The 22,296-nt window shown below is 53.1% G+C and overlaps 1 protein-coding gene across 5 annotated transcripts in view; it reads left to right on the forward strand.

Moving 5' to 3' along the window:
* MED10 (mediator complex subunit 10) overlaps positions 1-22,296 on the forward strand; it is a 204,924-nt gene that overhangs the window by 147,093 nt on the left and 35,535 nt on the right. Inside the window, exon 4 of one of the 5 annotated variants that reach the window (XM_040630570.1) lies at positions 13,548-13,951. The exons of the other annotated variants lie outside the window; for them this stretch is intronic. Within the exon in view, the coding sequence (XP_040486504.1) occupies positions 13,548-13,607 (60 nt within the window). The 3' untranslated portion in view covers positions 13,608-13,951. Of the gene's footprint in view, positions 1-13,547; positions 13,952-22,296 lie in introns of those variants that run through there. 5 annotated transcript variants of the gene reach the window in all.

Genomic DNA, 22,296 nt, shown 5'->3' on the forward strand with positions numbered 1-22,296 from the left:
AAAGGGGAGATTTGAGCACAGAGGTGCACACAGGAAGAACACCACTTGAAGGTCAAGCCAGAGATCAGGGAGATGCGTGTAAAGGCCGGGGGATGCCGAGGATTGCCAGCGAGCACCAGCAGCTGGAGAGTCCTGGAACACATTCTCCGCAGAGCCTCAGGAGGACCGGACAGTGCCTACCCCTCCATCTCCGACCTCCGTTCTCCAGAGCTGGGAGAGGGCACACTCTGTTGTTTACCCGCCCAGTGTGGGTGCTTGGTTAGGCAGCCAAGGGGACTAGGACATGGGAAGGGCAAGCGCGGCTTCGGGCGGGGCAGGTGGGGGGGGCGAGGGGAAGTGCGTCACCCACCCAGTGGGCAGGGCGTGAGGACCCCAGCCTGTGTCCTGGCACTTTCCAGACTCTGGGGGACTCTGCGGGATAGAGGCTGAGGAACAGCCATAGTGGGGGCTCATCGTGGGCCAGGCGTGGGCCCGGCAAGGAGGAGCTCAGGGCTGGGGCTCAGTGGTGCCCCAGCGTGGCTCTGGAAGCCACAATTGGGCTCCTATCGAACATAGTGTCAGGGAGGCAAAGGCCTCATGGGAACCCCTGCGAGGGTGGCCGGAGGCATGGTGGGCTGATGCCAAACTGTGGGTGTCCCTGCAGATGCACTGGGGCCCTTGGACTCAGGGGGAGCCAAGGGGCACCGGGGGGCCTTTCAGGGGCTGCATGCTTTCCAGAGTCCAGAGCAGACAGACAGAAGTGACTTGCCAAACGTATAGATTCCTTATGTGCTGTTTTTTCTTTCTGACATTGGATACAGAGGATTTTGAGTTCATCGGGGAGGTTACTGCCTGCATTGGATTGAGTTTGTCCGGTGCTGGACACCAACACACGCTAAGGTGAAGTTATGCCACGTGAGGTCTTGAGGCCTTTAGGAACGGGGACATTGACCAAAGTCAGAGACCTGAGCTCCAGGCCACGAGCCTCCCGTAACTCTGGAAACATCACACGGCCTCGCTGCGCGTTGTTCACCCAGCTACATGGCCAGGCCTCTTCCCGGGTAACGTCTCACGCTTGTTACTCTGAGACTGCAGTCTGGACATTACCAAGAGATGCATCTTTGTGTCCTCAGATGGAAGTTAATTGTGACAGAAAGGCCGAGTCCTGACCAGGCAGGGGTATGAACCAGTGTGGCCGGTGCGCTGGCTGCTGTCTCCAGCCAGGGCACTCAGTGATGGGGGCCCAGCACCTTGGCTGTCCCCCCACACCTGCAGCCCAGGTGTGTGATCCCCAGAGCCTGTGGGCACGTGCAGGGTAGATCGGGGCAGGCATCTAACAGGGGTGGGCGGGTTGCCTGGCACGCGCAAGCCCTCTGCAATCCCAGTTTCTGGGATCACGCCACGCGTTCAAGCTGCTGTGGAAATAGCCCGTGGAGGCAGGATCACTTGTTCGCTTCCAGCGAATTCCACTTGAATTCCACTGAATGACAGGTCAGCGTGTCCCGGAATGTGAGAAAGAGTTTATGTGGCAGCACAAATCTAAAGGAATACCACTTGGATGAAACAAATCAGCTCCGTCGCTCCTTAAGCATGGGTTACTCTATTAACAGCTCACACTGGATTTTCATCTACACCCTTGGTTAAGGTCTCAATTTCCCTATCAACCAACCGAAAACCTCAAAGATCTCCCCACTGTAGGCTGTGCTGGAAATGTGATAAATGATCCCTCCTCCTTGATTCTGCGGCGACACCAGAGTCATCATTTCAATTTATCATCTGTCTCCTTGGTGTCAGAGCTGACTTGTTCGCTGCCTCCGTGTTCTTTCCGTCTGTGCTACCGGGGACGGCGTATGGCAGCAGACGGCTGGGCTGTGCTCAGGCGCTTTGACAATGAGACGTGGGCAGGACGCCTGCTGGCTGCCCGGCAAGTGGCCCGCCAGCCAGGCTCACGGGTCCTCAGAGACACCCTCCTACAACCGATAACCAGATCCTCAGTGGTAGCGAATGTGAGCATGGAAAGTCTGCTTCAAAGGTTTTCCCATGTCCTCTCTTTCCCATCCAGCCCGCCTGACTGGGACTTGAGAAGACCGGCCTCCTGCCAGTGCTTAGAGGAAGTGAAACGGGGAAAAGCAACCACACTGATGGGGGGCACGCGGGAGCTCAGGCGGAGGGTGGCCCCAGAGGGACCCGGGTGTGCAGGCCAGGGCTAGGAGGCTGCAGGCCCACAAATAGCTCCAAGGAAGCCTTTTGGCTGGTGGCATGGCCCCTCTGCTGGGAGACACATTTGGAAGCCTCTGGTGGCCAGCGGATGGAGGCCAACAGGTATGTCAAGAGCCAGGCAGAGCCCCTGGGGCCTGGGTGAGGGTCCTTTTTCTCAAGAGCCACTTTCATCTTGTCCCTTCCCAGCCAAGAGCCAATCATCATCAGCGTTAAAGGTTTGGGTGCCTTTGAATCAAGTGGCCGTTTTCCGGGGAGCCCCGCAAACCTCGCTCGTTGTCCCGCTCCTTCCTGCCTGCAGGCCTGAGTGTGACTGCACTCACCTCCCCTCTCCCAGAGGTTGATCACGGCTCTCGGCACGCACTGTGCCAAGCGCCCTGGGGGACCTGAACCTGCACCCCACCCCCCATCCCAGCAGCACAGCACCGCCAGGCCCCTATCCACCGGGACCAGACTGGTGCGATCCCCCCTCTGAGAGAGTATTTGCACAGTCCTGGGTTGGGGTGGGCTGCAGAGACAATGAGGATAAAAGCCCTGATGGGAGAGACCGTCTCCTGAGCTCAGTCTTGCGCCCCCCCTCTCTTGGGCTACCTCAAAATGAGTCCTGGGCCTGGAGCCCTTGTCATCAAGAGATGGAGCCCTCCCAGCTGGGCTGGACTTGGCACTGGGGCTGGGGGTGCGTGTCCTGCTTTACACTCGGTGTGTGTGCTGCCTCGCTCTGCCTGAGTGTGTGGGCTGTAGGGTACCTGGCCAGCCTCACTGCCCTCTCTGTCCCTGTGGGAAACCAGAGGGCTTGGTTCCAGGGGTCCAGCGTGGAAAGAAGAGTGTGAGGTGGCAGGTCCCTGGTCAGGTCAGCCGCCCTCCATCGGTCCTTCCTGCATCCCTCTGGCCCCTCCGCCCCTCCCCCCGAGATGCTGCATAGCTCCTCAGCACATCGGGACACAGAACAAGGACCCAGTGTCCCTTCACAAGGCTGGGTGCTGAGCTCAGTGCAGGCAAACCAATGGTTTGAGTGGGCTCCTGTGAATGGCCAGCTGGCAAAGCCCCAGCATGGGAGCAGCTCCCCCTGGGGGTCCACGGGCCCCCCTGCTGCCCTCCCCAGTGCTCCCCGGCAGCGAGGCTGGTTGAGTTCTGGGCTGCCGGCATCCAGGTGTCAGGTCAGAGGGAGCCTGAGCTTCGTCCTTCTCCAACAGAACCTCTGCTAATGGGAGGCGATCTGTCTGGGCGCCCCCAGCAGAGCCACCTCCCCCCATCAGCCGCCAGAAGTGTTAGTCTCCGAGTTCCAGCTCCTTGAGCTGCTGATGCACGGCTGTCCTTAGGGCGCCAGTCACAGCCAGGTCCTCCGGGGTTCGGACATGGGAGGGTGTCCAGGCAGCCTTGGGACTCATCCTGACTAGGTTCAGACCTGTTACTGTGTAGTTTTGCTTCAGGGCAGTGGCATCCGTGTAAATGTAATAAAGCCAGCTCCCAGCAGAGACCAGCATCCATAATGATGAAGTGCGGCGTGACAGCGGCTCTGGGAGACAGACTCCGAGGGACAGCTGTCCGCAGGGCTTTCTGCCCTGGGAGTGGTGCTCTCCAGAAGTGAGGGCTCAGGACTGGCCGTGGTGGGTGGGGAAGTGGCCGGTGCTGACTCTGAGGGTGGGTTCCACTGAGCCCCGAGTGGTCCCTCTGAGTTGTCACAGAGGGAGGCAGGGAGGAGGGTGCCTGAGCCCCTCCCTCCTTGCCGCAGCTCATTGTCACTGCTGCCCATCCCCGGGGACACTAGCCTTGGGCAGAGTGCTGTTCTCTGCAGCAAAGGGCAACACCCAGTGTGTTAAATTGCCAGCCGACTGGGGGCTTGAACATAGACATTTATTGCTTGACAGAGTGTGGAGGCTGGAAGCCCAAGGTCAAGGTGTCATAAGGGTGGTTCCTTCTGCGTCTGGAAGAATCTGTTCCAGGTTTCTCTCCTTGGCTTGTAGACATCCTGTGTCTCCTCACATCATCTCTCCTCGCTGCGTGTCTGTCTCCAAGTCCAAGTTTCTCCTTTTCATAAGGACACAGACATATCAGATTAGGGCTATGCTATTGTGATTTATAATAAGAAATATTTATTTGCTCTTTGTCTCTGGTTCTGGCACAGAACTTCTAAATCCTTTGGAATTTCTAAGTGCTGAGAGCAATAAAGGTGTCTTTTGCTATGTTAAGGACATGGCTTTTGGGAAGCACCTAAAGATGGGGCTGGTTGCCAGGAGAAAGAGCAGGTGTTTAAAGTGTCAGTCCTATGCCCTGACCTCTGGGGAGAGGAGAAGGGCTGGAGGTTGAATTGATCAATCACCAATGGCCAATGATTTAATCAGTCATGTCTGTGTAATGAATTCTCCACAAAAACCCAAAAGGATGGGGTTCCAAAGAGCTTCTGGGTGGGTGAATGCATGGGAGAGTAATGACCTAGAGAGATCATGGAAGCCCCACACCCTTTCCCCAGCCCTTGCTGTAGAGAGCAAGATGGAGTCACTCATGTCAAGCAGGGGTCCATGTCACGCAATGAGGCAAGCAGTGAGGGGACCACACCGATCAGATATCACTGAGACCAGCACCAGCTGACAATACCCCAGAACTGACAGCAAGCAGAAGCAGAGAAGGTCTGCAGGGCCCATGACTGATTAAATCTCTTTGAATAAAGGAGGATATTTGCAGCAAACTGTCAGACTCCTCAGACACTGACCTCTCTATGTCTGACCACTTCAAAAAGCCAGCTGCCGCTGCCAAAGACTCTGCCCAGTTGAACTCTGCGCAGAACTGAGATCCTTCCCTGCTCGAACGTAGTAAGTAAGTACCGAGAGCTAATGGACTGGACTGAAGCCTCAGCTTAGCTGCGAACCCACAGACTGACTTTGCTTTTCGTTCCTTATCTTCCTACCCTGTGTTCTCTCTCGTTTGTTGTGTGGCCTGTCTTGTGTTCTGCTTCGTGGGCCGTGGAAGAAGCCAAGGCCATGTGGTGAGATGTCATTGCTCTGGAATCCTGCACCTGCTTTATGATTGTGTTAACTTTGCTGTGTGACTGGGGACGACACAACGGGGCGTGTGCCTTCACAGTGTGCTCGTGACGCTTGCCCCGTGCCTCCCTTCCATCTGACTGTTCCTACGTTCTATCCTGTATAATAAACCAGTCATCTCATAAGTAACTGGTTTCCCGCGTTCTGTGGGCCACTCCAGCACATTATCACCCCGAGGACGGAGTTGTTGGAATACCCCATCTGCAGCTGGTCAGTCAGAGGCACAGGTGGCAGCCAGACTTGCGCTGGTGCGTGCGGTGGGCTGCGAGGGGGCCGTCTGTAGGGCTGAGCCGCGCACCCATGGGCTCTGCTGGTAGCTCCAGGTACATGGTGTCAGAATTGAGTTGAATTGTATGACACCCAGCCTGTGTCCTGGAATTGCTTGGATAAAACCCACACATTGGGATTGCAGTCAGATTGTGGGGCTCACCCTCACGAACCCCCTTTATATGATCTAATTCTGTCTGCAAAAACCCTGTTTCCAAATAAGGTCATATTCTGAGGTCCTGAAGGGCTGGAGCGTCAACGCATGAATTTGCAGAGGACACATTTCAACCCAGAGCACCCAGGAAGGTCACGGCTGTGACTCGTCGGGCGGCGCCGTCCCTAGCAACTGGGCGATGGGGTGTACTGACCCCAAGGAGGGCATCAAAATAGCCATCTTCCCAGCTCTGCTGAAAGCTTAGAGAACTCCTGAGTAGTCTAAATTCAGTTTTCATTACATGGCGGGACGCTGGAAGCTTTGTCAAATTAAATAAGCTATGTCTGGCCGCTCTATCTGTGTTACTGACATTTATCCTCCATCCAGGATAGAAACACCATAAAACTGCACATTAATTCAGTCAATTCTTTTTTTTTTAAGATTTTATTTATTTATTTATTTGACAGAGAGAGAGAGAGAGAGACAGCCAGCAAGAGAGGAAACACAAGCAGGGGGAGTGGGAGAGGAAGAAACAGGCTCCCAGCGGAGGAGCCCGATGTGGGGCTCGATCCCAGGACTCTGGGATCACGCCCTGAGCCGAAGGCAGACGCTTAACGACTGAGCCACCCAGGCGCCCCTAATTCAGTCAATTCTATATTTGGATTCCTGAAATTTTTTTGTCTCCCTCCCCCATTTGGACTTTTATTTATATATTTTAGATTTTTATTTATTTATCTATTAGAGAGAGAGAGCGCGCGTGTAAGCAGGGGGGAGAGGAAGAAGCAGGCTCCCCACTGAGGAAGGAGCCTGACATGGGGCTCCATCCCAGGACCGTGGCATCATGACCTGAGCAGAAGGCAGATGCTTAACTGACTGAGCCACCCAGGCGCCCCCCATTTGGACTTTTAGAATAACTTTTTGTTCTTGCATCTTAGAATACAAAATTTCAAGTCATTTATTTTATGGTTTTCTTAAACACACAAGAAAATACTTTTTTACCTGATCTTTAAAAACGATTTTTACCTTAGACATGGATTTTTTACTTTGATAAAATCTCAGATTACTGTTACCTGTATGCTATTCTCAGATCACTGTCATGTAAAATTTTCTGAGGAAGCACACTTAACACAGAGCTATTCTAGGACCTTGTTCACTGGACATTGTGTGAGGATGAGGACAAGGTCCTTGCTAGGAAACGTCACCCAAGCCCTCGCAGTAATGAGTCATAATCCAATGAAGTGACGGGAGTACTGGACGAAGAGCTGGAGTCACAGGTTCAAGTCCCTGGCTTGCTGCCCGCGGAGGACCTAGTGCCCGTTTGGTCTCTGTTTGCGTCCGGCTGGCCGTCGTGGGAGCCAGGGAGCGAGCTGGGGGTCTGCACTGACTGGAGGGACGTTCACATGTGGTCACCCAGCAGCACATGGGAAAAGCCCGTCCCCATGGCCGGTCCTTCCATTGTGCTCCTCAACGTGTCCTAGCTGCACTGTGACGTTCACGTGACAGAGCTCTCTCTTCACTTCAGTCACCAGGACCCCCACTCAGTACACAGCAGGAGGGCTGCACACAGGGAGGCTCATGCCGCGGCCTGAGGGGGTGTTAGCAAGTCTCAACGCTCCGCAAGTCACCGATGCTTCCTTGCCAGGGATCTGGTATCTCTCCCCTGGCCAGAGTTTGCCTGTTTAGAATGTTCCATTGACTTAGCAAATATCCAGGTCAAAGAAATGAGTTTCTGGGGATCCCCAAGCCCAGAAGGCTTTAATAAATGACAGGTGTTACTGGAGATGTGCCACCGGCAGTCGACAAGGGCTGTAAACATCATTCACAGATATCAAAGGTATAGTGTGTGACTGTCATTGAGGGCTTAGGAGAGGTAGTTTCCATCGAGGTAGCAAGAGGGGACTGCAGGAAGGGCAGGTCCTGAGGGGCGTCGGGGGAGGGGATCAGCGTGGAAGCAGCCGGCGCCCACGCATGAAAGAAGAGCTGGTGGAAGGGAGTGGGGCCTTCACAAATTTTCCCAGGATTCTCTTTTCTGGAATGAAAGCAGGAAACAGGGTCAGTGTACTGTTTTTGCTCAAAGCGTGAAATCGTTCATGTAGTTAGCCTCTTCATACAGTTTAGTGATAGGATAGTAACGTCTACTTCTGCGCATTTAGACATTGACCCTCATCGACTGTGACTGTGGCCACCTTAAATCTCACACCTCACCGTGGTCCCCACACCGGCAGCGCATCTCCTCTACAGCAGAAGTCGTGTGACATGGGACACCTGGCTCCAGGCCTGGCCTGTAAAGAGGGGCTCGGGGCATGTCGATGACTGTTATTAGCATTGTCGAGGTTGTGACTTTACGAAACAGTGTTTTCCCAGTGAGCAGAGCAGGGCTGTCCTGCAAATTCCCGTTCCAAACTCCCTCACAGGGAGCTGAGTGCCAGTGGAATTGTACTCGGCCCTGCACTCGGCAGAATATGCAAGGACGCTGTCTGTCTGCTGTGAGCGTGGCGCAGGGTGAGCGCTGCCTGGAGCGGGGGTCTCCTTACACACCGGGAAGGGTCACGGTTGCCACCAGCTCTGCTGCCCTGACCCCTCATGTGGCTGCGTCAAGAGGACCGACACCGCCCACAAGTGGGTACCCGTCCGTGCGAACGTGGCTGTGTGGTAATACATCTCGCTTTGGCCCCTCACTGTCATCAAAGCATTACTCACCTGGAGGCCATTCCGTCCTCCTGAAGGTGTTGTGGGGAGACCAGCGACCAGGACCCCTGGTGAGGGAGAGGGAATCTGAGACCAGCCGGGCGCCTGTGTTGTTGGGGTGTCCCGGCTTGTGTGCAGGGTGACGGCCGAGGACGTCGGTAGGACTAACCAGTGCCGTTTTTTCTTCTCCACCTTTGTATTTTAAGTGACCAGTACGGTTATCTAGGGAGTGAGCTTGTGAAATTTAAGGAAACCAACGTTTCTTTTTAAAATTTAACGTGAGATTGTAATCGCAGGTCAAAGACAAAACATTTAAAGCCATTCAGCTGCTTCTCTACCCCTGAGCCTGACTTGTCTTCACCAATCGAACCACCCATGTTCTTCTACTCCTGCCTCGGACATGTACTCGGAACAGCTTAGTCTCCAAAGGCGCCCGGGGCCCGTGAGATCCAGGTGGTACAGACTGTCACGGAATGCCATGGAATGCCATGGAATGCCAGAAGACTTCCGCTGTGAAGGCGCAGGTCCCAGAACCGCTTGCTCCCACCTGCTCCGCGGGCTCCAGCCCCTCCTGGGGCAGCGGGCCACAGGCTGCCAGGAGGCGACGGCAACAGGGCTCCTTATGCTGGAGCGGCATGGTGTTTCGTCCTCCCCACGTCCTCTTAGACGGCCTCTGTCCAATCACCTCTCGTTGCCCCTTGGAGCTTCAAAACTGTTCTGGGTGGGGTGGCTGACTCAGGGACAATTCAGAAAATGTTTTTGAAAACCTGCTCTGGGCTGGGAGCAGCACAGGTGAGGCTCTAGCTTGAGGAGCTCAGAGCCCGAGGGCAGGATGGTGTGCACCCCCACGTGGGGAGGGAGCGGGTGGATGCGACTCCATATTGCCCCACCCTGGGATGCTGAGCAGTCCTGGCTTGAAAGCCGGCAGGCACCATCAATACTCTTTGAAGGCAACATATGTCTCATGAAGCACACGGGGCCCATGAGAGAAGGGAAACATGAATACGAGACGGGATGGAATGGAGGGGAGCCTCCGCTAGCTATGGTGATGTTGGTGGGTCTGCCTTAGCGGCGAACGGGAACCTAAACACGTGGTCTGCTTGACGAGCAATCCCTTCGGGAGCAGTGTGAGGATTTAGAGCATCGATGCTCAGAACAGAACGCACTCGAAGCAACTGGGAGTAAAGGATTCGGGTTGTATTTTAGGGGAAATGTGCGAGGCTTACGGACACTAACATGATGCGGGACTCATGGTTGCCTGAGTAGAACAGCTGTGCCAGGTAGCCATGGCAGTCCTTGGGAGATTTGATGTCTTCCACGGAGAAAGAGTTCAAAGATTCAGGTACGAACACCAACTGTATACAGAGTTTCGTTCTCAGGGTGATTTGGAGGGGAGCTTTGTGACCCAGAGGAACCAGCTCATGGAGAAGGTGAAGACATGGCTCCTGGTATCTGCTCCCTTTGGATCAACAGAAATGGTGGATATGAAGCTGCTAGCGATCCTGATCCCTTTGGTGGCAGCCTGGCTGCAATTTTCTCAGTGTTGGCACAAAAGGTATTGAGACAGCCCGGGGCACTCAAGAGAAGAAGTAACAGTCATTATAGAGTAAAATGGCCACAGTCTTCTCCAGCTGGCAGGTGTTGGCGAACTCATCGGTGAGACATTACAGAAGGTGTTCAGTCTTCGCAAGACTGATTCACGAGAATGAAAGAATGATCACTCTTAATTATTCTGTGGCTGTATTTCCCCTGCGGTTGAGCTAGAAGATTGAAAGAAAGATCTTAGGAAGAGTGATTTTCTTGAACACAAAAGAACATAGTTCAGAGAGCTAGTGCTTTAAAACTCACGATGGCAGGTGGATGCCAGATGCTGGTAGGTACCAGGCAGCTCACCATGGGGCCGGCAGTGGCTTGGATTTATGTGGCTGGATTTACAAATGGAAGCAGCCTTGTCATGCCAAGGGCCTTTACAAATCAAACATACTGCTCTGCAACTGGAGAAAGCCACCCCTTTCCCTTGGGGAAGCTGTCAGGCATCTCCCAGTCCTGTGCTTACCTGCCGACATATTTGTCCCTCACCTTCTCACTAGTGGGCTGGGCTCCTGATGCAGAGAAATGTGGCTGCTCCTTACTTTTTGTTCTGTGGAGCTAACTACGGGATGTGTCAACAGGAAATCTGCTTCCAGCGTGATATTACCAGAAGGAATGCTAACTCTGCAGAGTGTGTGGCCCCAGGTTCTGCTCTTTTCTCGCTGTGACAAAGTTGCCTGGCCTCACTAAGACTCAGATTTCTTCCATGTAAAGTGAGAGTAATCGTAATCACACTTATATTTAGGGTCATTAGCAGGATCCAAGAGAACATTTTCGAGAAGGTATTTTATGAACTCTTCGGAATTTGACAAGTGTGCTATTTGACTTTCTCAGTCAGAGCGTGATGGTCATGCCTTCAGCAGGACCGCATCCCCAAACCACCTGCTGCTTCTCTGAGCTCCATCCCTATGTTATAGCATCCCTCCCCATCAACATGAGCTGGAGTCATGTCAGACGGTTCCATCTCAGAAGAGACCCATGCTGGTCACAGTTACCAGGGACACGCTGGCACAGGCAGGGGTGTCCTGCTCTGGAGATCTCCAGGACAGTAGCTCCATCGGGGTCTTGCCTCTTAGGAGAGCAGTGGGCCCCAGAGACCTAGAAAGGGAGCCCAGCCTCAGTGCACACCCATGAGTTCTTGGAATGAAAACTTTTATGTGCTGGTGGTTCTCAAAGTACCCCATTGCTGAGGAGTCCACTGGTTCCTCTACTTTTCCTGTTGCTAAGGCCAAGCCTTTTACTTTTGTTGAAATAGTAGCTAAACTCTATTTTCAGGAAAATATGAGGTCACCACTTTGTGTCCCATCAGACACTACCATTGTTTCCATATAATTCGGGAAATTACGTTGGCAGGGGGATTTTAAAGAAGGCGACCTCATTAGAACTGAAATAAGCCACAGGCCACACAAACACAGTGTATAGATGGGGGGGGGTGTGCTTATCTGAAGAGCAATATTCAGAAATAAGTGTCTCCTAAGACACATCCCTATTTCAATTTCTAGAAAGTAAGATGGTTCACTAAAATAACTGTCTTTGGAATCTGGTAATTTAGTACAAGCTCTAGATCCCAGACTCGTGTGTAGAAATGAGGTCCAGATGTCTGTCGTTTGTAGTAACTGGAAGGAATGTACGCCATGTGTGGTGCTGTGGTTTATAATAAATATATACTTGGTCTCTGTCCCTGTTCTCGCACAGAGCTCTTAAAACCCTTGGAATTTCCTAAGTGATTCCAGCAATAAAGGTGTCTTTTGTTATGTTAATGAGGTGACTTTTGGACCCAGCTGGAGGATGGGGCTGCTTGCCCAGGGGGAACCAACCAAGTGCTGAGAGGGTTGGAAGTTTCAGTCCCACCCGGGACCTCCTTGGAGGTGAGAGGTGCTGGAAGTTGCATCAGTCACCAATGGCCAATGACTCAATCAACCATTCCGATGTGATGAAGCCTCCATAAACTCCCAAAAGGATGGAGCTGGGAGGCTTTGGAGTTGGTGAGCGTGTGGAGGTTTGGGGAGAGTGGCGCACTCAGAGAGGGCATGGGAGCTCTGCACCATGTCCCCATGCCTTACTCTAGGCATCTCTTCCCTCTGGCTGTTCCTGAGTCCGTGTACTTTTATGATAAGCTGGTACTCTAGGAAGTAAAACATTTCTCTAAGTTCTGTGGGGGGCTCTAGCAAATTAAGCGAACTGAAGGAGCAGGTCGTGGGAACCTCCAGTCTGTAGCAGGCTGTGGTCAGAAGCACAGGTGGCCTTTGCTTGTGAGTGGCGCCTGATGTGTGTGTGGGGAGGCAGTCTTGGAGGACTGAGCCCTCAGCCTGTGGAATCTGATGATCTCTCCAGGTTATGAATGCCAGTTCAGAACTGAATTAAAGAGTAGGACACCTAGCTAGCGTCTGAGAATTGCTCGTTGGTGTGGAGACCCCGCAGATTGGCAACTGGGTGCAGAACCATCTTACCACGGAGACAAAGTAATTCAAGCTCCAGTGTCTGGTGATCGCAGCTACTAAGGGGGTGACTGCAGTCGAATCATTTTGCTTGTCTGGGCTATTTTTTCAGCTCAGGCTAGCATGGCTGATCTTGCCCAGGCTACCCCATGCACATGAGCCAAAGATTCACCAGTGGAGGATGGCCTTTCCCAATGCAGCTGACTTCCATTCGGTCTCTCATCTTTGCTAGGTGAGCGTGGGCTTGCTTGCAGAGTGTATGTACAGGGACACAAGGGGCTGGGTACTAGGCTTGGCGCTGCCACATTTTGTTGCCCAAGAAACATCACAAGGGTAGTTCAGATCCAAAGATTAGGGAAATAAATTCCACCTATCGAAGAAAGAGGTTAAAAAATCGTATCGCAAAGGGCAGAGATACAGGCAAGGCAATAACAGCTACTATTTTTACAAACAACTTAATGCAAAAGGTAAAACAAACCAAAATAAGCCAAGCCAGAAATGAAAACAAAACAAAAATTCAGGTCACAGTTTGGATTTGGGTGGGGAAAAATTGTCAGTCTTGGCCATGCTTCATGAATCAGTGGCTCTGGACATAGTCTGTATCCCAGAATATGGACCATGTACTTCCACAGTTAAGAATTTAGGAGAGTTCCCTTGATAAAAGGTGTGCTTCTTATATCTGTTCCCAGCAAGGCCTCCTGATATCCCATGGCAGAGAATGGGAAAAGAATATGGAGAGAAACTGTGGAAGTTTTCTGAGGTACAGGGGAAGTATAATCAGGCTTTACCCGTGTTCAGATTTTCTTTGCTTGTTCTGCCGGTCTGGAATAATCATATACCAGATGCTCCTTATAACCTGCTCTCAGGAGGCTTGGAGTCCAGTATGGCCCAGAGCTGACTCAAGTGGTCTAAATTTGTTCCAGGACACCCCAGTAAGCTCAGCTTCTCCCTTGAGTTGTGAGGACTCAGGATCTCCTTGGAGACTGTTTATTCCCGTGATCATTCCTGACTTCCCCCAGGGGCAGGCTGTAGCCCAGCTGTGGGGTCTTACCAGTGTCTTCGATGCATGTTGATCTGGAACCCGCCCACGAGCCGATAGACCTTGGATGTCTTCTTCAGCACAGAACAAAGCATCTGAGGACACCCTCCTAAGTCCATGCTTTTGTGTCTCAGCTTCCTAGAATCTCGGGAAGAACAGAACCTCAGGCCGTGTCTTGTGCTGGAGTTGAATGAAGCGAGTCATCGGCGGGATCCGAGATGACCTCTATTTAAGGCGGCGCAGGTCGTGGCTCTGGTAACTTAGGTTGGCATGTCCGGCTATGTACAGCTGAGCTATGGATTCACATCACGGCTTAGGATGCAAAAGAGGGAATAAAAGAAGCAGCCCTTCCCTTGTCTATCAGGACCGAGCATTCTGCTGCGGTGTAGGAACATGCTAATACGGTGAATGGCTGGATAGCAGTCAAATCCGCACACTCGGCGGACGACCGAGGAACGACATCAGAGATTTGTTTGTGCAAAACTAATAATAGGAGACGTCTTCCTCACCTTTGTCACAAAATTGCAGTGGATTAATAGTAATAAAAAAAAAAAAAAGCTGTACAACCAGGAAGAGTATGGAGGTATTTCCTTAAACCTGCGATTTTTTTAAGGCCAGGAAACTCAATTAGAATGGCCCTTTATCCCCGACGGAGGCCTCCGCAGCTCGCTCTAACACAGGAAAGCCTTTCTGCTGGGAGCCCAGGTGCCCCGTGTAGCCTGGCACTCCTCTGACTCTGCGCTGGACAAGGAGCGCGTTAACCTTCTTGCTGCTGTGCCTGTGAGCACGGAGGCCGGACACCTCCTTATCTGCTCTCACTGATGGACCAGTCAGATCCCAGAATCATCACATGGTAACCCTGCAGGTGGCCCTGGTGTTTCACTGTCCAAGGTCAAAATACTTCCCAGGCCCTGTGATGAGGCCACGTAGGCCTGCAGACTGAGGAACGGTGCGTGAAAGGCAGCTGGCGACGGAGGCTCAGAAGCCCCCATAGCTGGCGCCCTTCTGGAGTCCACTGCAGCCCTAAAATGCCACAGTGAGAGCTACTCCTTTAGCAATGAGGATATCTGGACCTACTAAATAAATCGCATCTTTTAAAATGTAAGACACCAGCAGGAGAAGTTTTGATGAGATGTGAGGTATGAATGATCTTTTTTTTCTTTTTAAGTAAAAGGGTCAGAGGTTCCTGCTTCTTAGTTTCCAAAGGACACCTCTCAATGCAGCTCCAGACAAATGTCCAGCACCCACACTGCACCCGCCCACTGGGCTGTCCCTTCCTGTGGCTGGGTCATGTTTGCATTCTGCCCGTGTCCCCCGCGACCCCAGCACACCCCTGCGGTGACTGATGGTGACCCCAGAACAGACCTAATGAGGTGTACCAAATGGGGACGCAGTGTGTCCAGGAAGGAGGGGGTGCCTCATTAACCGCGCGGGCTGCCTTCTGGGGCCTGAATGGCCTGATTCAGGGCATTGTGAGGGCGTCTGCGCCTGTCAGGCCCACCAGATGCCCGGCACACCCTCAGTGCGCAAGCAAAACCGTTCATCCATGTCCGTTCCTTGCCACAGTGTGCCCAGTTCCTAATTAGGCCCCGGCGGAAACCGAATGAGAAGATAAGCTCTCTTGGGCTGGGCAGGGGTGGCCCATCCCATCCTGCACAAAGGGCCAGCCTGGCAGCCTCCAGGGAGGAGTCAGGAGTGAGAGCGGGCAGGCTGGCTTTGCCAGAAATCATCCCCAGTGACGTGCCACGGCAGGAGCCGGGCTCCACACTCCTGCTTTTATCTTGCAGGCTGTGGGCTTCTGAGAAGGAGCAGAGTGGGCTCAAGGCAAAAGGATTCCGGCCTCAAGAGCAGGACCCTTCCACCATCCTGCAGGTGGGGTGTTAGACCCATTCCCCTTGTCTCCCTACCCCCAGAGCTGATGGAGCATTTTCACAGACGGCAGGATTTCAGTCCCGCAAGCCTCTGTTTCTGCCATCGGACTGGCAGGCTCTGGACCTGCACCATCTCAGTGATAAGAAATGCAAAGCAGAGAGGAACACGCTGGGAATATCGCTGTCTCTGTAATAATCTCTGTCTCTTTCTCTCTCCCCGTCTCTGAATCACATGATCTCCCTACAATCCCTTACAAACTGCTTGGGAGGAAAGATGTGACACGCGGAGTTACGCAGGTCACACCGCAAAGCGTATCCTCCTGTGATACATCTTCCGTTGGGTTCTTCTTCACTTCCCAAAGCAAAAAGTAGATTGACGTGTTGACGAATTATCACCAGTGGGACTCTGGTGGCTTCGTTGTGAATACGGCCTCCTGTCTCAGAGCTGGGGCGGTGGGTGGAGGGTTTCTGCCAGCCGTGGGGGGAGTGCATCTCCGTGGAGGGCAGGCGAGCAGAGGGTGCCAGGAGCCGGGGGCCCCAGTAGAGACAATAACTTCTGCACTACCGACATCAGAAGATGAGGACTTCTTGAAACCTCTGTGAGGCAATGAGCTGAAGAGGCTGCCAGGGCACCCCTCCAGGCCGGTCTACTCATTCATTCATTCATTCATTCATCCACTCACTCTGTTCACTCTACACACTTTTCAACCGGAGAGAGACCCTGTCCGTGAAGACCCCATGGCTTGTTCCCAGATGGTCCGCTTCTGGCCTGCAGCCCCTCCCAGCCCTCCGGGGTGACCCTGGTGGCTGTGAGGTCACAACAGGATGAGGCTCGGAAGCACCCTAATACCTGAGGCTGGGCACTTTCCGTTTTGGGTTTCCCTGCCTATGACTCTGCCCCTTCTGTCCCCGTGACTTCCACCCACTCGGATTCCCAGCACTGTGGCTGCACCAGACCCAGGACGGCGGCCTGGAGGATGGGTGGCGGATGCGGCTGGGGGCCGTCTTCCCTCCAAGTAGTCCAGGGGACACTGTGCTGTGGCCGCTGAGCAAAGCTGAGACTTGCCATCCTTGGCAAGAGGCCTGGGAGAGGCAGTGGTGGCTTCTTCGCCACGTGGCCACCCAGCAGACGCACAGTTGTTCCCGGAGCAGCGGTCATCAGGGTTAGAACGGCGAGGCCCCATGGAAGTGCTCCCTAAGCAGGGCCCGCTGCCGCAGGGCAAAGCCTTGGTGCTGTTACTTCGAGAGCCAACACGGAGCAAACTGGTGGTGCTTGCAGCCTGTCTCAGGCGGATAGATGCGTTTTCTCCTCTTGCTTATAAAATAGGGCGAGCCTGTTCTCCTCCTGCCTCCTGAGCGGGCCAGTCTGTGCTGGGGATAGAGGCCACAGAGACAAGCTCTGCGGTTACCAACTGTCTGGGACCTGACTGCATATTCATGAGTCTATTTGGTGTAGAATAGATGTCATTTCCTTAGCACAGCAGATGATTCCCCTTTCTTATGATGGACGAAGAATCCAATATTGATGGGATCTTACTTGGCAGCTTGCCTCTGAAAAGCCAGTTCAGAGCTATGCATCAAAGGGAGAAAAAGACAGGGTCGTTCCACTCAGCAAATGAGAAAAGGAATTTTGCTGAATCTCACAAGTTTACGTGGAGCACAGACAGCATGGATCAGAGCCCCTTCCCCCAGGGAGCCAGCGAGGGCTCCTCACCGAGAGCAGCATGCTGGCCCACTGGTGCCTTGCTGGTGGGGACGCTGCACTTGGCGAGGAACAGGCTGATTTCTTTGTGTTCAGCCACAGCCAATGATACTCAGTAAGGCGGTAACTGTGTCTTTCAAGTGATATGAGGCTGCAGCGGGGCTGGGCTGCGGCCCCAAGTGGACGCTCTGGGGGAGAGGAGAGGTCGCCCTGCCCTTGGGGCCCCTGCGCTAATGCGAACTTGCTGCTTCACCGTGCCCACCAGCGGCTCGGGAGCCCGGCCCAGGCCTCCGGGAGAGTGGGAAAGCAGCCTGGGCCCTCCCAGCTGCCTGGGCTGAGCTTTGGACTAAGGCGGAACGGCATCTCATGTACTAGGGGAAGGAATTCCAGCTCAGATCCGCAGAAAGACACATTTCCTTTAAATTTCCTTCAAAATGTTGGGAGGCTTTTTTGGGCGGGGAGGAGAGATGGAAGTTAGAAAAAAAAGGAACATTGGCAGAGGGAAAATGGATGAGGCTGTGAATGCCTCTTGTCAGGTTCTAGGGAGGCTTTGGAACAGACTCGGGATCAGCATTTTGGATTTCAGGCGGTTATTGGGACCCATGTGACTTATAACAGGTTGAATCAGTCCTCTCATTTACCCCATTCAAGCAAACTGGAATTTCTACCTTTTTGCCATAGAATGAGGATTTTTCCTTTTACTCCAAATATTGAACACATTACATCTGCTTAGTGTTCTTTCTGCTGGTAATGACTATAAAAACAGAAATATATTCTGATAGATCCTTGAGTTTTTTAAAATTACAGCTACTGGGGGCACCTGGATGCCTTCAGCTCAGGTCCATTATCTCAGGGTCCTGGGATCGAGTCCCTCATCAGCAGGGAATCTGCTTCTCCCTCAGCCTCTGCCTCTGCTCTTCCCCCCACTTGTGCTCTCTCTGTCAAATAAATAAATAAAATCATAAAAAAATTACAGTTATTGCCAATAAGTGGCATATTCCCTCACCCCCACGTTCTGCATCCATAAGGAAATCATCGCTGATTCTGTCCTTGAACTATTTCAGTTAATTAAAAAAATGTGGAGGAAGCCCATCTCTCTGGTTTGGTACTGTTAATTACAAAGGTATTCAATATGCCACTGCAAATGGCATTCTGCTAGTGCTTAATTAAAATAAATACAAAAATTTAAATGAACTAAACAGATTTTGGCACTGGTCTGTAGTTACGGGGCCAAATTTTATGCATGGATATAATACAAGCCGAGGAATAAATCTTTGCTCTTTGCTCTTAATGGATTGGCAGCTGGCCAGACGCAGGGGACGCAGCCTGCTGTTCCATCCACGGGGTCTGTAGGAACTGCCCAGCCCGCCTTCTTCATGCCCCCTCCCCTGCATTCTCCCCAGCAGGCACAGCTTTAGGGAAACCACTCCCGATCGCATGGGAGGGGTGAGGAGTGTTCCTTGAATCCAACTTCCCTCTAACAAGTCAAAATTCAAAGAGCAACATGTATTTGTTAACTTTTTATCAAGGGGCTCTGACACGGTTCACGGATATGGACTCAGTTTTGCCCAGTCCTCTGCAACGTGGGGAGCTGGGAAAAAAGACCACTCCGGTGTGACAGAGCAGGGGTGGATGAGGCAGGAGGAATGAGCGGCTTTCCTGTGGCTGGGGCCCCTCGTCCATGCATTCCCAGCCCAGGGTGCTGGTAAGAAGTCCAGGGTAAGAACTCCAGAAGCTTGCCTTTGTCTCACCCATTGGAGAGGGGCTGTGAAACAATTTGATGGTGCCGATCAAACGGGAGCGGTGTCTATTTACAGATTTCCAAGCGTCTTCGGACGCCATTTGTATACAAGCAGTTGATGCATCGGACCTTCATGGATGCCACCTGGTGGGACCTACGTGCTGAGGCTTCTGGCCGGACGTGTGTGCGTAAGTAAAAGCAACACAACTGCATTTCACTATTTTGAAATTCACCACTGCATTTATTCTGAAACAGCCATAATTAGATCGACTTCAGAGACTATATTGAGTGCTTTGTCGTAGGAAAGGCTACACGTGATAGAAACCAACACGAGTAGCTTACAATAAAGAACTGATCCTTGGAGGTATAAGGATGGGGTCTCAGACGCCGAGGAGCAGCAGAGAAGTGGGAGAAGCAGAAAGGAAGCGGGAGCCGAGGACCTGGTGGACTGAGCATTGAACCCTCTAGGACTCTCTCTTCCAGCCCTTCCCATCCACGCCTGCCCTGGGGGGTTGTGTCTCTCCCTCCCCCAACTCGTCCTCCTCCCTCTTCCCTCTTCTTCTCTCAGAACTTCTACCTCTGCTCGTCATGGAGGACGACAGCACCTGGCCTGCACATTTTGCTATTTTAGCCCCTGAGAGAGGCCATCCAGATGTGACCTCTGGTCCTGCATCAGGAAGCCCAGAATGTAACTTGTAGGTGCCGGAGTGGGACAGGGGCACCTGGACACAGCCATTCCTGCAAGAACCATGTGGGGAAGTGGGAGGAGGAGATCCAGCAAGGGGATGCTGCTCTCAGAAGAAGGGGGTCCCGGATGATGAAGGTGATAGGCGCCTGTTGTATGCATGCCCACAGTGGTGCGGAGCGCAGTGCTGGGGACCAACTGTGGAAGGGAGTGTGAAGCCCAGGGTCCGTGTAAGAACTGAGGGGTGGCATGACCCACGTGAACCAATGACTTGTATCTTTAATCCGAGACATGGCTCTGAGCCTGGATATGGGCTCCATGCACACCCGTCACACTAGCGAGGGAGTGGATACGTTTGTTCCAGGAATGCAGTAGTGTGAGATTCTCCCAGGTTACGAGGGCATCCTGCACGGGAATGACACAGCTCCTGGGACGATCGGACAACAGGAAGCTGCAAGTGTGGCACTTTGGGGACAGAGGTTCCAGCAGAGAAGAGGGCCATTGACAGGGGTGAAAGGTTTAAGAAGGGGTAAGACGAGGAGAGGTCTGACGTCACCCTGCAAGGATGCACGGCCTGCTTTGCTGACGTTCGGGTGTGTATGTGCAATGTGTCCTAGTCTCCTTGGGCAGCCATCGCGAAGCGCCGAGGCTGGGTGGCTTCAACACAGACCTTTACGTTCTCCCAGCCTCTCTCCTGGAGGCTGCAAGTCCGGGGTGGAGGGGTTGGCAGGGCTGGCTTCTCCTGAGGCCTCCTCCTGGGCGTGCAGAGGGCCACCGTCTTGTTGCCTCCCCGCAGGGTCCTCTGTCTGTGTGCTCCGGCCCCTGGCATCTCCTCTGCGCGCCCTAATCTGTCCTTGCGGGGACACCTGTCTGTCGTCATCTAACTGCCTCGTTAAAATCCTATGTCTAAATACACTCCCATTCTGAGGCACTTAGAGTCACGGCCTTGACATGTGAGTCTGGGAAACACAATTCAGGCCAAAACATGATGGAGCTGGATGTTTTTCTGGGGTCCCCTTCTAGAGGTCATTGGACCTCTCTGGGCAGGGTTTGTGCTGTATGTCAATAAGCAGTTCCAGTGAGCCTTGGTCCCTGGGATAATTAGTGGGTCCGTTGTAAATGGGACTAATTGAGGAGGGGCTGAAATGACAGATCAGGAGATGCCTCTCTCTTGTCATGGGAAGTGAAAAAGGTTCAGGTGAGGTCAGCAGAGCTGCCTTCCGGGTTGGCATGCCCTGCTGCTGGGACTGCAGAACAGCCTTGAATGGGGTCTGGTGACCATGCCAGCCTCTAGGATGCGCCCAGGGAGTGTCTGGGCAGGAACCGGAGAGCCAAGTGCTCTAAAGGGGGCCCCAGGGCCTCTGGGAGGCAGGCCAGCAGATGCAAGGTCCACTGGCATCAGAACCAGGAATTTCGTCGCTCAGATGTAAGCTTCGGGGGCAGAGAAAAGCTACAGCAGTTTATAGGGCGGGCCCCCAGGAACGCTCCACCGAGGGGTTGTATTTGGTTCTGGTGATTGGTGAGGTTGGGCCATTTTGGGGGGGGCGCGGCGGGGTTGTGAGAGCTGCCCCCCGACGATGCTGCACTGCATTGCCTGCTGACCTCTGGCTTCTCACAGCTTGGTTAGAGTGCTCTCCCGGGCGACCCTCACACCCTGCTTTGTTCCACTTCTAAGGCAGGTACCCTCCCTGTGCAGAGGGGAGTAACACTCATGTTCACAGCCGGCTTGGCGCGGAGCTGCAGTAAACCCAACGCCGTTTCTGAGGGATGTGTAATTAGTGCCAATTTTCACAGGAAGCTTCTTAGCACTGATTAAAAGCACTGGAGGCGATGGTGAGAATTACCAGGACTTTCCTTTCCCGCTCCCAGAGCTGCTCATTAGACCCGGGGAGGAACCGACTGCTGTCAACATCCTTGATGTGAGACTCACAAACGGGGGCCACGGAGAGCCCGCTCAGCTTGCACTAATGGGGAGAATCACGAGGCTGACATTTGAATCTCAGATTCACTCTGCCGTCCTCCTCACACGGCGCTTGTCCACATGCACCTGCTGGCCAGACCCAGCCGAGCGCTCTGCATTGGGCTGCCTGAATTTCCCTTCCATTTCCCCCGTAGTTATTGGGTATTTCCTGACCACCTAAACACACTTAAATAAATTGTATCATTGTAGGGAACTTAGTAATTTCATAACACCTGAATAACATCTAAGTATGGCTATAAAAATCGCAGGAGTGAAAATCGCAGAAATTAGTGGTGGAACCTGTAATTAAAACAGAAAATATACATTCATCTAATGTATTGACACGTGATTAAACTGAAACATAAAGATGAAATATTTCATCTTTTCTACCTCTGTTGCCCCGCTAGTTAAGAAACCTTAATTGGATAACTGCCTGCTTACCAAATGTGCGAGACCCGGTCTCTAGCAGCACAGAGAAGCACCTGACATGCATGCCACAGCTGGAGTACTTCGCTGTGCGTGTGAGAGAGCCGTCGGTGCGGTGGCCCAGGCCGTGTGGGCTGCAGGCATCCAGGGGCACGCACGGGGCAGGAAGGAGGGAGGACCTTTCGGCCTGTGGGGCCCTGTGAGGAGAGTGGCAATGGTGACCATCTGGGGAGGGAGGGTCGGGGCTCTGGGGGAATGGGATCTCCTTCTGGCCAAAGGGGGACTGGCAGAGGAAGGGCAGAGCCTGGAGCTCGGGGAATGCTGAGGTCACCCAGTGGAGGAAGAGGTAAGGGGTCTGGATGACAGTGGTGTCAGGAGGCATGGAGGGAAGGGACAGGTGACATGCATTTCAAAGGGAGAGTCAAGAGACTGTGCTTTGGGTTAGATCTTGGCTGTGTTTGTGGTAGAACTTCAAAGCTTCTGGAAACCGCTCTTGTG

The sequence above is a fragment of the Ursus maritimus genome, unplaced genomic scaffold, assembly GCF_017311325.1.
Source record: "Ursus maritimus isolate PB19 unplaced genomic scaffold, ASM1731132v1 scaffold_15, whole genome shotgun sequence".
In the NCBI taxonomy this organism is placed as follows: domain Eukaryota; kingdom Metazoa; phylum Chordata; class Mammalia; order Carnivora; family Ursidae; genus Ursus; species Ursus maritimus.